Consider the following 18,369-nt stretch of genomic DNA (forward strand, 5'->3'; position numbering starts at 1 on the left):
ACTTATATTTGTGCCCCCAATGATTGGTTTCATAAATGCATATCACTAAATTTTGAATTTCTAATTTATCTTTCCATCCCCAGACTCCAGTAATGTTTGGCATATAGTAAGCTATTTTTAATCTGCTGCAAGTAAAACAAACAATAAAACATGAAAAAAAAAGTAAATCACCTTCTACAACTGCAAGTGGAAATCTTGAGTTATCAGAATAACTGTTCAAACAATATTGTATGGGATGGAAATTGGATGGAATTACTCCCTTGTTAACCACAGCCACAACCTGTTCCTCAAGTTCTCGCCACTGCTGAGAGGATTCAGAGTCATATTCTTGATCAAGACTTATATGAGTAGCTGCTTGTTTTTCGCCTAAGGAAAAAATGGCACAAATACACGTGATTATGAACACTTGCCCTCAAATGAAACAGCTTTAAATAAAAATCTAAGCTATCCAAATACACACCCATACACACACTCATCCTTGTTTACTTCCAATTAGCTAAGAGGAAAATATCTTCTTATCTGGCTAGGGTTAATATCCTAATCTAACTAGAACTTTGCTTATGATATAGATAATCTTTTCCTCCCGACTCCACAAGATTGTCATTTTCCTAGTCTCCACAATTTTTATTATAAAATATTTCAAACATACAGAAAAAACAAGGGTAATAAATATCTGTATAATGAAATTTAACAAATCCCAAATTTGTAATATAATTATCAAATAAAATATTACAGATAGAGTTGACACCTTCTCTGCAAGCCTCCCCAATCCTATTACTTTCCCCTACCCTCATTGGTACCACTTCTTCCCCAGAGCTATTTCAATGTGAATGTACCATTCTCATCCATGTTTTTATTTTTACTTCTACCATGTATGAGTACAAACAAACAATGCATACAACTGGTCTGTATGTTTTAAAATGTATATAAATGGAATTATATTTGCTCTCTCATTCTTTCACTAGGTTTTTTGCTCAACATTATGTAGTAGATATTATCCATGCTAAAACATGTAGAACTAATTTACTTATTTCCTACAACATGAATCTATTATATGAATATACTATAATTTGTCAATTTATTCCACTGCTATTAAGAGTTTTTGTTTCACTTTTTTTGGCTGTTAAAAACTATGCTGACCATCCTCACCTCCCTGTTAGCTGACCTGGAGCACTGCTACACAGCATGGATTATAGTTTATGTTGTAGTTTACACTCTCTACCAGTCCATTAAGTGGGTTACGGCAGGATGTACAATGTCTTGCATCTGTTCCTGCAATATCATTCAGGACAACTCCAAGTCCCAAAAATGCCCCAATATCACACCTCTTTTTTCCTCTCCATGCCTTCAGCAAAAAACATGGCCACTGTCTCCACATCAATGATAGAATTTCTTCCTTTACTAGAGTCACAATAATTCTATAATAGAATACCATTAAGTCCACTCTAATCCATATTTTATTCCTCCATCCTGAGGATCCTGGGATGGCAATGTCCACTCCACCTCTAAATAGAGAGGGGGCTTAGATACCACATGGCTGATGGGTGGAATTCTCCTGCTTGCAGCTGTGGACTCTCAGTTCCCTGTACTCATCAAATGCAATGAATGTACCACACTAATGAAAGTTGTTGTCAATGTAAAAGGAGTGGGGGATGTGAGGAGTGGGGTATATAGGAACCTCTTATAATTTTTTAATGTAACATTTGTGTAATTTATGTATCTGTGGGGAAAAAAAGAGAAAAAACCCAGCTGATAAAATGAGGTATACAATGTCCTCTCAATGGTTTAGAAAATACATAAACTGAAAAGGGGGGGGAGAGAGAGAGAAAGAGAGGAAGGGAGGAAGGGAGGGAGGGAGAAAGGAAAGACAAATGTGACAAAATAGTAAAGGCTAGTGCATATGGGCACCTTGGTAGAAAAGTGTGTTTACCATTTCTGTATGGGTTTTATATAATTTTTGCAACTGTTTAAGTTTGAAATTATTTCAAGATAAAAAACAAACCAAAAAAAAAAAAACAATGCTGATATAGAATCCTGATAAATATTTTTTAAAAATAAACACTAAATTAGATCTCAAGAACACACAAATTGAATAAACTCAAATAAGAGATTAGAAATACAAAGTTCAATAAGCATCAAGAACCTTAATATATTTATACTCTTAGCCCACTACTGACATTCCAGGACTCAATTCTAAGAAAATAATACTATATTTTAAAATGGCTTACAGCAAAAACAGCAGAATATTGGTAAACCTGCTTCTGTATATACTTGAAATTACAAAGACAAGTTTTATCAACAAAACTCATCACAATATGATTTTATATAAGCAAAAAGATACCCCATATATTTAACAATAGCTAAAAACAAAAAACAAAAAAAACCCCACTAATTTATATGCACAGGAAAGAATATCTTACCATATTTATCAAAATTATATAATAACATGAGCATCATTATGTGGCAAAAGCTGTAGTAAGTACAGCTATTTTGTTGTTATTGTTTTTAGTTTCTAAGGCTGGAAAGGAAAACACTCAAGTAGTGGTTATCTTCAGGTGGCAGGATGATTTGCTATACAGTTCTTTATTTCCAAATATTCTTTAACAACTACCTATCATATTTTACATGGAGAAAGGAAAGAAAAACTTTAAAAAGTCACTCAGTAGTTCTACTAACCATCTGCTGGTCGTCTGTCGTGGCCAAAGAAAAGCCGTGTTGCTGAACTGTTAATATATGGTAAAGGAAGCTGCGGTAAAGGACCATCTGGTGATAGTTGACTTACATTCTAGGGGGGGAAAAACACTTTTGAGAAGACTTTTTTTTTTCAAATTTGCTTCCTCATTTTAATACACAAGATATTAAAAACATGTTAAGCAAGAATCTTAAGATATATAAATGTTAGTTTTATTTAATTCATAAGAGTCATAAAAATTTAGAGCATTTACAAACATTAAACAGTCATTTGTACTTCTATGAATTGCCTACTTAAGTGCCCATTTTTTAATTAGAATTTTCACCTCTTTCTTTTTGATTATAATGGTTTTTATGTATTGACAACTTTAACCCTATATGTGGCAGGTTTTACAACACTGTTTCCATATTTACTTCTTTTTAATTAAAAGGTACCCAAAAGGTAAGGAATACCCAGAAGGTGGAGGGAAATGGAAACCTTCATTCTTTATCATAAGAATATAGAGAAAGACAAACTTTCTGAAAGGAAATTTGGAGAAATGGTTTTATAAGTGTGTGACATTTGCTTCACAATTCTACCTCTAGATATTTTCTTCTAAGGAAATGATCTGAGAAATGTACAGAGATCACCTTATATAATAGTGAAAAACTGGAATATTTAGGATAAATTAATGTACAACAGAGCAGGGAACTGGTTAAGCTAATTAAAGTACAGTTAGATGCTGGAATATACAAAAATCATATTACATAATAATTTTATTATTGGGAAAATCACCATATTATAAAATTCAAGACTATAAATTACTGTGTGAAGCATCATACCAATTTAGTAAAAATAAAAGGCATCAGTGTTTAAAAAAAAAAAAAAAAAATTTAGAGCATTTAGATAGCTCCAGATAATCTTCCTAAGGTTATTAAGAGCTAGAGAGCTGTCTTTAGATAAATTTCCAAACATGATTTTGCCTTGCATTTTATTTGACTCATTAGAACATCTTATCTGCCAAAATTATAACCCATATGATTTCAAATTAATAGAGTATGAAGAGGTAACTATTTTCTGCAAAATAGATATAATATTCACTACTCTTGGTCTTTGGGGGAAAATTACAATTTCCCATAAAACAATTCTTCATATTTTCTATCCTCCTGCCTCACTGTAACATCCTTCCTTCCAATTAATTTTTCTGGGCTACACTATAATAATGCCTAAGTTTAATCTACTTCTCACAGATCCACTACTCTTCATTTCTCACAGAAAAAAGAAAGGAACATGTTTCTGAGGATGCTAAGTGAACACAACATACTGTGAATCAGTTGTGATACCATAAAAACACCAAGAAAAAACAGTTCAGAAAGCTTGTAGCATCTTTCTTTTTTAAGACTCCAAGAACAGAAACAAATCAAAAATTCACTAGAATATTAAAATTCTCTTTTAAGGAACTGTAGATGTATATTTGTATTTCTAAAATTTGGAAAGCAACTATCGAAAGGGCAATGCAACCAGATCTATGACAAATAAGCATGCCTGTTACAACTGTATTATGACAGATCATTTTTATATATTCTAATAAAACCAATCTATTAAGACTCCTGGGATCTTACTATCTCTTTAAAATCTACTCTTGAAAATAAGATTCACCTTGTAAACATAAAGATACTCTCTGAGGAAGGCCCCTTGTTGAGGAGCAGACTGTTTACTTTCATTGATTAAAATATGCCTAAAAGCAGACACAGCATTGTCCAGTTGCCTAAGAGTATAGGACTGGCGCCCAATAGTGAAGTTAATGTGATCCTCTGCAAGAGACCAGCCTTTTCCTTTGTAAACTTGCATGGCTTGACAATAGCAACGCAAAGCATGCTTTTTCTGCAAGAAAAAAAAAAAGTATTAATGATTTGAATTTCTCTAAGAAAGAAAAAAGTACAAACACAAAGACACACACTATCGAGTAAATGGTAACTGGTTCTTTCTCTAACAGAGACTGGAATGATGATGAAAAGGAAACTAACGTTTACAATAATTGCTTCACAATTATATATGGAGTGATATTTTATAGACTGTGTGTGTGTGCATGTGAGTGTCTGTGTGTGTCTGTGTGTCTATGACAGAAGGATGTCAGAAATGTAAACCGAGAGAAAGGAAGACCAGTCTGTCCTGACATTTCCACCTACTTCTCTGAACAGAATAGGTCAAAAAAGTCCACTTCAGAGAAGTGGACTTGACCCAATGGTTAGGGCATCCGTCTATCACATGGGAGGTCTGCGGTTCAAACCCCGGGCCTCCCTGACATGTGTGCAGCTGGCCCATGCACAGTGCTGATGCGCGCAAGGGGTGCCGTGCCATGCAGGGGTGTCCTCCTGTAGGGGAGCCCCATGCACAAGGAGTACGCCCCGTAAGGAGAGCCGCCCGGCGTGAAAGAAAGTTCAGCCTGCCCAGGAATGGCACCGCGCAAACGGAGAACTGACACAGCAAGATGACGCAAAAAAAAAGAGACACAGATTCCCATGCTGCTGACAACAGAAGCGGACAAAGAAGAACACGCAGCAAAATGGACACAGAGAACAGACAACTGGGGGGTAGGGGGTAGAGGGGAGAGAAATAAATAAAAATAAATCTTAAAAAAAAAAAAGTCCACTTCAAAAGCAAGAATTTTCCTCTCAATTTGGCTTTAACTACATCAAATTCTTTCTAAGGGCAAGGTATAGGTAAATTATTTTCAAAATCTAAAATGGACAGGAGGAGAGTGGGTATAGCTCAGTGCTTTGAGCACCTACTTCCCAAGTACAAGGTCCTGGGTTCAATCCCCATTACCTCGTAAAAAATAAACAATAAAATGGACAGGAGATTTGGCTAATATTATGTTGAAAAACAATGTTATCATACTTGGCTAATATTATGTTGAAAAAATGATGTTTTCACACTGCATCTAGAAGCAAACCATGATTTCAAAGAATTTTTCCTTATCACGTAAAATAAACACACTTTTATCAATCTTTTTAATCCCTTAGCTATGACCAAAGACTTGCACTTAATTTATGTGGCCACATATGCCATATTTCATATTTTACATGATATATTAAAAATTACATACTAGATCAGCTACACTGACAAGAGACTGCAAGCCAATTATAGCTCACTGGTTAGTCTGAGAGCCATCAAGATGTTGTGCCTAAATGGTCTAGACAGCAACAGACTAAGACTGAAGGGCAAAGAGCACATTGCCTAGGAAAGGCAGGTCAGGGTTCTCTAATAACATCAGCAACAACGACTACTTCTGCTTCAAGGTATTGCCTGCAACTGTCGGGTTATTTTTCCTGTTGTTCAGTGCACCTAATATAAGACTGAGAACAATAAATGATTAATTAAAGCCAAAATGATATACAAGAAAGGCACTAGACAATGAAGTTGTTTGGCATGCCATAACTTCGAGTACTACAAAAAAACCCCAACAAAACCACAACATTTAAGCCAATAAATATCACCACTGCACAAACCCAAGACAGTTATGGACCACCACATTCTTACACCTGTGCAAGCAACATCATTTAATGGAAATGATGACCAAAAAAGGGAGACAGGCAATTTTCTGTTGACCTTCTATACTATAAAAGTACATCCAACAGAAAACCAAAAAAAGAAAAAAGAAAAACCAGCAAGCACACCAAAGCAGTTAGTCTAATGCTAGTCACCGAGAAAGAACAAAGTAGGAAGCAACCATTAAACAGCAAGAAAAAATATTTCCATATCCACATAAAAATAAAAATCTCAAATCGAAAGTGCAAGTTTGAGTCAACTGCAATTACTGGAGAAAGCTTTTCTTCTCCAGACTTGGCTCAGGACTCACCAATTGCTAACCACTTTAAAATCACTGCTCAACTAATGGTAGAAGTGGACCCATTAAAGAAGATACTCCTATAAATGATTAAATAATTTTAGAAGGGAAGAATATTACAAAGGCGAATACTGATTTTAAATATCAAGAACCTAAGATGAGAGTCAAAATCAACCATAAGAAAAAACGCAGAAAGAAATTAGAACAAATGCAGGCTAAAAACCAAGAGGTCCTGAAGCAAACAAGCAGATACTTTGTTAAAGAGTAAAAAATCTGAGGTCACAAATAATAATGACCATGTTTGGTCACAAACCAAGTCTTAATAAACTAAAAAATATTCAAATCATACAATATTCGCTGACCTCAGGAGAATGAAGCTAGAAATTAATATCAAAGGGAAAATCTGAAAACTATGTAGAAATTAACGAACATCCTCTTAAACAACCACTGGGTAAAAGAGGAAATCACAAGTGAGAATAGGTAATCTCTTGAGGCAAATGAAAATAAACGCAACATACCAAAATTTATGGGATGCAGCAAAGGTAGTGCCAAAAGGGAAATTTATGGCCCTAAATGCTTACATTAAAAAGAAGAAAAAGGGAAGCAGATGTGGTTCAACCATTTGGGAGTCCACCTACCATAACATGGGAGGTCCTGGTGCCTCCTAAAAGAAGATGATCAGAAGCCGCATCCACCACATCAAGTTAGACTCTGCACCCATCACGATGAGCAGATGCCTAAATGAGCAGATGCCACAAGCCAGCAGACACCACAGCCCGTAGAGAGTGGATTGTCAGGCCTTAGGCACTCACCTCCCAAGTGGGAGGTCCCAGGTTTGGTTCCTGGTGCCTTCTGGAGAAGGCAAGCAACGAGCAGACAGATAAGAGAAACCATCTGGGGGATGGGGGAGGAAATAAATAAATTTAAAAATAAATTACTCTTAAAAAAAACAAAAATTTCAAAGCAGAAAACGAACCTCAAAACTGGAAGACTAAACTAGAAGAGTAAACTAAATCCAAAATAAGCAGAAGGAACAAAATAGCAAAGAATAGAGCAGAGATAAATGAAATAGAAAACAAAACAAAGGAGAGAGAACCAACAAAACGGAAGTTGGTTCTTTGAAAAGATCAACTGACAAATCTTTAGCTAAAGCTAGGGGTTCTTAACAAGGGGTCGAGGAGCTTGAATTTAAATAAAAAACAAAACAAAACAAAAAAAAACATTATTCATGTGGGGACATGTTGGTGTGGGTGTGATATATTTATTAAATAATATACACAGTATACTGTGGACTTAGTAAGGGATCCATGGTCTTCACCGAATTGGCAAAGGGGTCCATGGAACAAAAAAGGTTAAGAATCCCTGAGCTAGACTGAAAAAGAAAAAAAAGTAAATACAAATAACAAAAAATCAGAAATAAAAAGGACATTCTTACTAATCCTCACTGAAATAAAAAGGACTATAAGTAGATACTATGAGCAACTGTATACCAATAAGATAACCTAGATGAACATGGACAAATTCTTAGAAACACACTACCTACATTGACTCAAGAAGAAATAAAAGATCTCGACAAACCATTTACCAGTAAAGAGATTGAATCAGTAATCAAAAACCTCCCAACAAAGAAAAACCCAAGACCAGATGGCTTCACAGGGGAATTCTATCAAGCATTCCAAGAATACTTAATACCCATTCTCCTCAAATTCTACCAAAAAACTGAAGAGGAGGGAACAAAGCCTAATCATTCTATGAGCCAACATCACCCTCAAACTAAAGTGAGAGAAAGATACCACAAAAAAACTACAAACTAGTATCTCTTATGAAGGACATATATGAAAAGCCCATAACTAACATTGTACTTAATGACGAAAGACTGAAAACTTTCCCTCTAACACCAGGACCAAGAAAAGAACGCCTGCTGTCACCATTGTTATTCAACATTATATCAGAAGTTCTGCCAGAGATTTAGGCAAGAAAAAGAAATAAAAGGTATCCAAAGTGGAAAGAAATAAAAGTCCTATGTTGCTGATCCAATATACAGGGTTTTCTGTATATAGGATCATATCATCTGCAAAGATGTAAAGACCTTGTACACTTTAGAAAACTACAAAACATTGCTAAAAGAAATTTTTAAAAAACTAAATAAATGAAAGGACATTCTTTGTTCATGATATTAGAAGACTAAATATCATTAATACATCACTCCTACCCAAAGCAGTTTATAGATTCAACACAATCCCAATCAAAATTCCAACAACCTTCTTGGCAGAGACGGAAAAGCCAATCATCAAATTTAGGAAGGGTAAAAGTAAGGGTCCCCAAACAGCTAAAGCCATCTTGAAAAAGAATGAAGAATAAAGTTGGAGGACTCAAACTTCCTGATCTTAAAACTTACTACAAAGTCACAGTAAACAAAACAGCATGGCACTGGCACAAGGACAGACATAAAGACCAATGGAAACTAATTAAGAGCTGTGACCAGTTTGAAGTTTTTTGTGAACCCCAGAAAAGGTCATCTTAAACTTATCCATTCCTATGGGTGTGGGGTCCTTTGCATAAAGGTACATTTGATTGGATCACTTTAGGGCCTTTGATTAGACTACACTGAGGGTGACCCAGGGTGAGTCTACACCCTCTATCTGGGGTCATATCTAAACTAAGAACTGGAAGCAGAAACACACAGAAAAAGACAGCCACCATTCTGACCCTGCCATGTGAGAGAGAGGATTCCCTGCAGTCGCAGAAAGATGAAGGAGCCCAAGAGGTTGACAGGGGTCCTGGAGGCCGGAGGGTATGTACGCTCTAAAGCAGCTGTGCACAGAGATACACAAAGAGACCTCAAGATGCTAGGCCTGTGGAGGAGATCAAGCTGTGCTTGATCGCTCACAGCTCAGTTCTGAATGAAGGCAGTCTGAAAGTGAAGACAGAGACCCAGATGGAAAGCTACCAGTTTGCCTTGCCACATGGCAGGCCAGGATTTGACCAGTAGTCGATGTTTGGTGAGAAAGCATCTCTGATGATGCCTTTATTTGGATATTTTCACAGCCTTGGAACTGTAAGTTTTTACCTTAACAAAATCCCCCTTATAAAAGCCAACCCATTTCTGGTCACGTTTGCATCAGGAGCCTTTGGCAAAATAAAACAAGCACTCAGAATCAATTTATGGTCAAGTGATTTTTGACAAGGGGGCAAAGACCACTCAAATGGGAAAAAATAGTCTCTTCAACAAATAAAGCTGGGAAAACTGGATATCCATTTGCAGAACAAAACAAAACAAAACAAAACAAAAAACAAGAGACCCCTATCTCACCTAACATTAAAAAAAAATAACTAAAAATGGATCAAGGACTTAAATACAAGAGCTAGAGCCATCAAACTCCTAGAAGAACATGTAGAGAAACATCTTCAGGACCTTGTGTTAAGCAATGGTATCTTAGATTTTACACCCAAAGCACAAACAACAAAAGAAAAAATAGGTAATTGAGACCTCCTCAAAATTAATTGTTCCTCAAAGGACTTGATGATGAAAATAAAAAGACAACCTATACAATGGCAGAAAATATTTGGAAACCATATATCCAATAAAGGATTAATATCCAGTATATATGAAGAAATCCTTCAACTTAACAAAAAGACATACAACCCAATTAAAAAATGGGCAAAACACCTAAACATACATCTTTTCAAAGAACATACACAAATGGCCAGGAAGAATATGAAAAGATGTCAAGATCATTAGCCATCAGGGAAATGCAAATCAAAACCATAATGAGGTAACATTTCACACCCATGAGAATGGCTGCTATTTAAAAGGGGGGGGGGGGCGGGAGGGCAGAAAATAACCAGGGATGGAGAGGATGGGGAGAAATAGGGACACTTATTCATTGCTAATGACAATGGAAAATGGTGCAGCCACTTTGGAAGTCAGTTTGGCAGTTCCTTAGAAAGCTAAGTATAGAACTACCATATGATCTGGCAATCCTATAACTAGATACATACCCAAAAGAATTGAAAGCAGGGGCTGAAACAGATATCTGCATGCCAATGTTCACTGTAACATTATTCATAATTGTCAAACGATGGAAGCAACCCAAGACTCCATCAACCGATGAATGATAAATAAAATGTGGTGTTATTATTTGCTAGACTGCTGAAAGCAATATACCAGAAATTTGTTGGCTTTTACAATGGGAATTTATTAGCTTACAGTTCTAAGGCTGCAAAAACGTCCAAATCAAGACATCATCAAGATGATACCTTCTTCTTGAAGACCAGCTGCCTGCGATTCTGGTTTCCTCTGCCACATGGCAAGGCACATGGTGGTATCTGCTGGTTCCTCCCTTCTCCTCCAGGTTTCATTGCTTCTAGTTTTTTGCTTCCATGGTTTTCTCGCTCTCTGTATTTCATTCTCTTATGAGGGACTCCAGAAAGAGATTAAGACCCACGCTGAATAAAGTGGGTCACATCTTAAGTTAAGATCTTACTCACCAAAAGATCCTAGTTACAATAGGTCCACATCCACTGAAATGGATGAACTTTAAGAACATAATTTTCTGGAATACATACAGCTTCAAACCTCATATGAGGTATATACAAACAATGGAGTTATTATTCAGCTGTAGGAATAAAGTCCTGATATAGAAGCTAACATGGATGAACCTTGAAGACATCATGTTGAGTGAAATAAGCCAGACACAATTGGACAAATACTTTATGATCTCATGGATTTGAAACAATTAGAATGTAAACTCATAAGAGTCAGAATCTAGAATACAGTTACCAAGGGATGGGATGGGGATAGGGAATGGGAAGTTAAGGCTTAAAATGTACAGAGTTCCTATTTGGAATGATGAAAATGTGTGGTAATGAATGGTAGTGATGATAGTATAACATGGTGAACTCAATTAACAGCACTGAAATATATATGTATGATCCATGGAACTACACTACACAGTGACCCCTAAGTTAAACCATCATCTTTAATTAAGAGTGTAGTTACAAAAAGTAATGCTATCATTAATTGTAACCAATATTCCATTATCAGTGCATGGTGTTAGTGGTAGGGTGGTATATGGAGATCCTGTATTTATCCATGATTGTTCTGTAAACTCACGACTACTCTAATATGGGGGGAAAAATTCCATGAGCAATGAAGAAAAAAAAAAAAAACCCCATTGACCAAAATAGAATACCTGTAAAACCATACTGACATAAATGTACTAGAAAGTTCGATAAGGAACATAACAGTTACACAGTTTCAAAGAACCACCCATAAAATGTGTTAATTACAAAGGGAAAACAAATTAACCTCACAGTGGAGAAGATGTATAGATACCACCTTAATCAAATGATCAAAAGGCACATCATCAATGAGACAAATCACAATCGCCTGCCACCTGACAACATGTACTGAGAACACACCATCTCTTTTGCAACATCCCTACTAAAAATGTCTGATTTGGATCACATCATGAGGTCTCACTAGAGAAAAGTAAACTGAGGGACATTATAAAATAATTAGCCTGTAATCTCTAAAGGCATCAAAGTCATTAAAGTCAAAGGATCCTTCTGAACATGATCCTTCTGCTTTAAAGGGCGTTTATGGGACAACTGTCAATAGAGGGTAGTACTGTATCAATGTTTTTCAATTTTGACTGTTACATTACGGTTATATTGGAGAATGTTCTTGTTTCTAGGAAAAAAGGAAGCATATCCTGAAGTACTGGGGAATAATGAGTTGCCAGGTACACAACTTAATTCTCAAATGGCTCAGGCAAGAAAATGTCCCTGAACTGTACTTGCAACTTTTCTGTAAGTTGATGATGGCTTCAAAATAATTTTTAAGTGATATTTCTTGAAAATACAACCCTATTCTCTAGCATGCAATAAAGGAACACAATCTTAAAGCTGACACAGAGAAACAACTTAATGCATCTAGTGTTGAATTAAATGCCTTTTCAAGAATTTCTTGGGAAAGCACCTAAAGAAATTTAAGAGAGGTAACAAGGATTTAAAGTGGCTTTTAAAATAAAGCAGAAAGAAAAACGGTCCAAGTTACACTGGAAACAAATACATATACCTTCCCAGCAGGTATTTTTTCTTTCTTTCTTTTTTTTTTACTGATTTTAAACTTTCATAAAACGAGTTCTCTTTTTTAAAATGCCTTTTACTAGCTGATATTCTTAATGAAAAAAATATTTCAACTATTAAAAAATTTCCAAGGACAAGATAACCAATTGAACATGAGCTCTCAGAGATAAAACTGATAAGAAACATTACTATGTATTCTCATCTCTTCTCTCATCCCTGTCAATACATTCATGTTTTTTATGGAAATGTCATGAAAAGTTAAGTTTCTCAGAAACAACCTGGCCTCAGTCAGATTTGGAAGATACTGTTATTGACCAACTTCAATAGGACACATATTTGCTTGCCAGCAAATCTGCTGTTCCAGTCATGCACTAAGGTTTCTATATACTGTATGTGAAATCAATTCTGGATTAGAGATGCAAAGAGAGCAGCCATGAAAGAGCAAGACCAACTACCTTGGAATCATTAATGCCAGGGGGTATCTACAGTTGGAAATCATGATGCCAAATAGCATCAAACTAACACAAATGCAGCATTTTTAACTAGCTAGGCATTCCCTAGAAGCAATATGCCCTGTAATTTGAGAAAGCAAATATAAGCAGTTGTTTACAGCTCTAGTCACATAACCATTCTCACAAATGAAACCATTTCCAAAAGTGACAAAGATAGGAAAAAAGGATAATTATTTTTTAATAAGAGGAACAATGGACCATTCCCTAACACAGTATTTAATTTTCCTTCTAAGCAAAGGAAAACTGTTAAGTTTAATGTATTTTTTAAAACGTTTTTGAATAAAAACTTTTAAGCAAAGCTAAACAGAATGTAACAAATAGGCTTGTATTTACTATGGAAGAAGGGCTGTGAAAAATGATAGTTATGGTTTTGAATTTCTTTCCAGTTTAGAGAAATTCTAATTCATGAAGTGTATCGATTTTTGTAAGACACTTACACTACTCATTCTAAGATGATGAATTTAAAATAAAACAAATCCAAATATCTTCTAACTTTCCACAAGTTCTAAAAAAAGATAGAGGACCCCAATAGTGAAATGTTGGTTTTTAAAAATTATGACATTTCTGCATGAAACTGAGAGTAATTTTTAAACACATTTATTTCTTTGTACTTTTGAAGAAACATAAATTTTAAAGTACTGGGTTGTTTTGGTTAGCACAGATTTTGAAAAATGGTATGCTCATAAAAATTTACATTAACTAAAACAAAAAAATCCTACTAGATAAAAAGCTCCTTAAGAGACAAGACCATGTTGATGTTATGGTTGTATGCTCAGCTCCTAATATAGTCCCTGGAATATAGAAATAATTATTCAATTCATGTTTCTATCTATATTTATAGCACACCACTATCTCACTGCTACTAGCACTCGCAGACTCCAGCAAAGCTCCCTCCAATTAATGCTTACAGGTAAAACTGGGACTGGGGGAATCTCTCTAACTCAACAGAGATCTCTCTAAACCAACTTTTTCCAAGGACAATAAATAGAAGATGTCTACACATTAGATATTTAGTTAATACCATTAGCAGATGCTGAGAGACAACAGAAGACCAAAGCTGAATTAGGGAGAGTCCAAGCCTAGTTAAAACTGATTGAATGCATACACTGTGTCTGCCCATCACAAATATTATTTGGTTTAGTATCACAAAAACTGTGCATAATTTCAAATTTAAAAAAAAAAATTGAGTATAAGTAAGCAACTTGACCAAAGTCAAGTGGTAAACAGAAGATAAAGATTTAAAACCATATCTTTCTAAATCCAAATCTCATGTCATCACTATTATAAACATTAACTCGAAACAAAATTTGTCATTTTTAGGATTAATTTTAAATGACACATATTTATAAAATAAATCAATAAATAAACAATTGGTTTTCTTTTTAAAGAAAATGCACTCACCTGTCCTGCTTTACTAAACCGATGGCCTGCCAGTATCATATGAAATGCATATTTTCTAACCATGGGACTCTTCATATTTATAAAACAATGTGCTGCCTGTTCCAAAAGAAGTGCACTTCGAAGATCAGAATCCTATTGAACATTTAAAAGAAAATACAGTTAGTCTCACAAAATAAAAAATAAAAAGATAACTGGTAAAAAAATTTGCTTTCTGAAAATAATAAAGCATATATGAGGGCAGAGGATCAAGAGACAATCAATCTTGACATTTCTTTCTTCCAAGAAATTCTCTACCATTAAATAATTTATTTTGCTTCTCATAAACACCAATTATTTGAGTATGATATGAGTCATGTAACAGATCTCTCAAGAACTGCAATCCCTTTTCAAACAAGAGAAAAATATATAAACTGGGAATCTAATATAGGTATAATGATGAAAGATAAATAAAAAACCAGAGCATAGAAAAAAATAGATTCATGTCAATCTAACTTCTTCTGGAAATTGATCTGTGATATTCAAGAGTATATTTCTATCCATCCAAGAAAAAAGTGAAAGATAAAATCGAATAATAATCTTTATTATGAAACAATCTAATCTAATATTGTATTCTCTATAAAGTTTTACTATATTTAAAAGAAATGCTCAATTTTTGCTATAATTCAAAGGGACCAAAATGACTCTTTCGTTAAAAAGCTCAAGGGAATGGGTGTGTAGCTCAGTGGTTGAGCACCTGCTTCCCATGTACAAGGTCCCAGGTTCAATCTCTGGTTCCTCCTTTAAAAAAAAAAGTTAAGAAGGCTTCCCCTTCGAAGATTATCTTATCACTTGCTATTAATATATTAGTAAATGCATACAACTCAAATTAGTTTTCACTTCAATTAACCCTTAAAATACAGTGTCTTCAAGAACCACGTACTGCAATAACAATCTCTCGTAAGGATAATCTTTCAACTGAAAGAGTCATCACTTTATAAATTACTGAGAAAGTAATGACAGTTGCTGAATAGGTATCAACAACATTTTCCCCAAAACTTTCTCGAAGTTTTCAGCTATTCTCAAGCTGAACTTACCATGCCCTTCCATGTGTTCTGCTGCCATTATTTTCCCCAGGGAAAGTTGAAAACAGAAAACATTGACTTAAAATGCAATAATTTCAACAAAGAATAGTTACATCAAAAAGTGTTCATAGACCACTGATAATTATAAACTGTCTGTGCAGTAATCATAAAATTATATTAGAGCTAAAATAGGTCTGAGGAAACCATCTAATAGGCATTTGGTAAATGATAGCCATTATTATCTATTTCAACCCCTTCATTTCAAATATGACAAAAACTAAATGATCAGGTGATTTCCTAAGAAGATCCAAAAGATATTAAATGAAAAAATCTTGAATATATAATAGATTAGTGGTTCTTAAACAGGGGTTTACATTCAGAATTACCTGGGGGAGCCAGGGAGCTTCCTTTTTAATTTTTTAAGAAAATGTTTTCCTTTGAACTTCTTTTTGAAGAATAAATGTTTGGCAAAAAAAAGTAAACATATTCCTTTTCCATCCCATGCCTCATCCCATTTGCCAGAGGTGACCAGCATGATGTTGGTAACATGTCATTTCTCCCTCGCTTGCCTGTTCACTCTCAATATATATACATACACATACATATACTTACATGCCTAATATGTATAGTTTTTCCTTAAAATACTACTGATATTTTTATGCCTAAATGGTTTATACACAGTATTTTATATCTCGCTTTTTTCATTTAATATACCATGGACATCTTTCCAAGACACCTATATCTGTCACTCCATTTTTTTTTAAGCTTTGTATTTCATTACACAAAAGCACCATAACTTATTAATGCCCCCAACTGATTAATTTAAAATTTAATATTTCATTTAACTACAAAAAAAATGCTTCAACTAGCATCCTTATAAAAAATTTTTGAGCCATTATATAAACATTTCTGTCAGATAAATTTGTGGAAATAAAACTACTGGATTAATAAAATCTATGCCTATACTTCAAATTCTAATCAATACATCTAAACATCTATAAAAAGAGTAACAATATATATTCCCATCAACAGAACATGACAGAGAATGTTTTCCACTCTGCACAGCCAAAAATCTTTTTTTAAAAATTTACGTTAAGACATGTTGACTTAACATACACTTAACAGTAAAGCTGTTCATCTCTTCATATATTTAAGGGCCTTTGTACCTTTTCTATGAATCAACTGTATTTTGTGAATGGGTTTTTATGATTTCCCGGTTTATAATAGTCCCTATCAATATTAGTCCTTAGTCATATACTGTGCAAATAGTATTTCACTGTTTTGACATGGAAGAGTATATTCTTTTATAGCCAAGATAATATATTTGGGGAAGAGGAGTTGGCGCAATGAATAGGGCGTCCGCCTACCACATGGAGGTCCGTGGTCTCGTGTGGAGCTGGCCCATGCACAGTGCTGATGTGCGCAAGGAGTGCCGTGCCACACAGGGGTGTCCCCCGATTAGGGGAGCTCCATGTGCAAGGAGTGTGCCCCATAAGGAGAGCCGCCCAGCGCGAAAGAAAAGTGCAGCCTGCCCAAGAATGGAGCCGCACACACAGAGAGCTGACACAGCAAGAGGACGCAACAAAAAGAAACATAGATTCCCGGTGCCGCTGATAAGGATAGAAGGGGTCACAAAAGAACACACAGCAAATGGACACAGAGAGCAGACAACTGGGGCAGAGGGAGGATTAAAAAAAAAAGATATATTTGCCTTTATGGTTCCAAAATATTGCATCAAACTAAGGAAAGATGTTTACATTCCCGGATTTTAAAAAATGTTCTCCAAAATTTTCTTCTAGTTTTCTGGGTTTCTTATATTATATTGGCTTCATTTTTTCATATTATAGCTTAATCAAACTATAAGTTATTATCATGTAATAGGAATCCAGCCCCAAACAGTTGATTAGATATCACAATACCTTTCAGTGAATAACCTATCTTTTCCCACTGATTTTAAATGGCAATTATATCTATTTAAATTCCCATTCTATTTCATTAATCTGTCTATTCCTATCAGTGTAAAGTTTTAATTTCTGTAGCTTCATAATACATTTTAATATCCAGAATAGGTAATTCCAATTACTTCTATTTCAGAATTTCAATTTGACCTCTATTAATATTCTTAAAATTTTTTAAGTTATATAAATTTCATAACTTTATCCCTACACACACACATACATACACACAAACATCACATACAAATATATTTTTAATTGCATAGGATCTTCATGAAACAGCCAAACTTGGATGGACTGTAATCCTAGACATTCTAAATAAGGTAAGGAATATGTACAAGATAGTTTTTTGATGTTTTAAAAATAATTCTACAGTACAATCCAGCTGAGAACTGCTGTAATAAACCCGTCACCCTCAGCACTCTCAAATTTAACATTCAAGGATTCACCTATTCAGAAGAGGCCTGAAAGCCCATGGCATGTAATAACATAGCTGAAGCAAAATATGTCTATTTTATGCAAAATATGACTATTGTTGTCTAAGAGTCAATTTGCAGAGCTGAATACCTTACATTCATATAGCTAATGGTAGCTCTGTTTCTTATTGGTTCCTGTCTTTTATAGTAACACCCAAAGTGCTAAAAAACCTTACTGGCTTTGGTAGAAAAAAATTAAGGTAGGGTTGGGGTGCAGGTGCCAAAAAGAATGACAACTGCCACTAGCATTGAAGGAAAAGAAATGAAAGAATTCCACAGAATGATAGTTTTGTCCAGAAAGCAAAGGCCTAAATGAACTGAAGAAGAAAATTTTAATTTAGTGGTAGTTC

At 34.8% G+C, this 18,369-nt stretch overlaps 1 protein-coding gene across 20 annotated transcripts in view; it reads right to left on the reverse strand.

The window, feature by feature from the left end:
• TRAPPC8 (trafficking protein particle complex subunit 8) overlaps positions 1–18,369 on the reverse strand; it is a 97,897-nt gene that overhangs the window by 40,280 nt on the left and 39,248 nt on the right. For 8 of the 20 annotated variants that reach the window (XM_058277584.2, XM_058277590.2, XM_071208519.1 and 5 more), the window contains 4 exons: positions 14,528–14,659; positions 4,331–4,555; positions 2,677–2,785; positions 172–366 (listed from right to left, as the gene is read on the reverse strand). In XM_058277584.2, the coding sequence (XP_058133567.1) occupies positions 172–366; positions 2,677–2,785; positions 4,331–4,555; positions 14,528–14,659 (661 nt within the window). Of the gene's footprint in view, positions 1–171; positions 367–2,676; positions 2,786–4,330; positions 4,556–14,527; positions 14,660–15,600; positions 15,622–18,369 lie in introns of all 20 variants that reach the window. The other 12 variants (XM_058277579.2, XM_058277586.2, XM_058277585.2 and 9 more) reach the window with 2 other exon arrangements.

This window comes from Dasypus novemcinctus, chromosome 16, assembly GCF_030445035.2.
Source record: "Dasypus novemcinctus isolate mDasNov1 chromosome 16, mDasNov1.1.hap2, whole genome shotgun sequence".
In the NCBI taxonomy this organism is placed as follows: domain Eukaryota; kingdom Metazoa; phylum Chordata; class Mammalia; order Cingulata; family Dasypodidae; genus Dasypus; species Dasypus novemcinctus.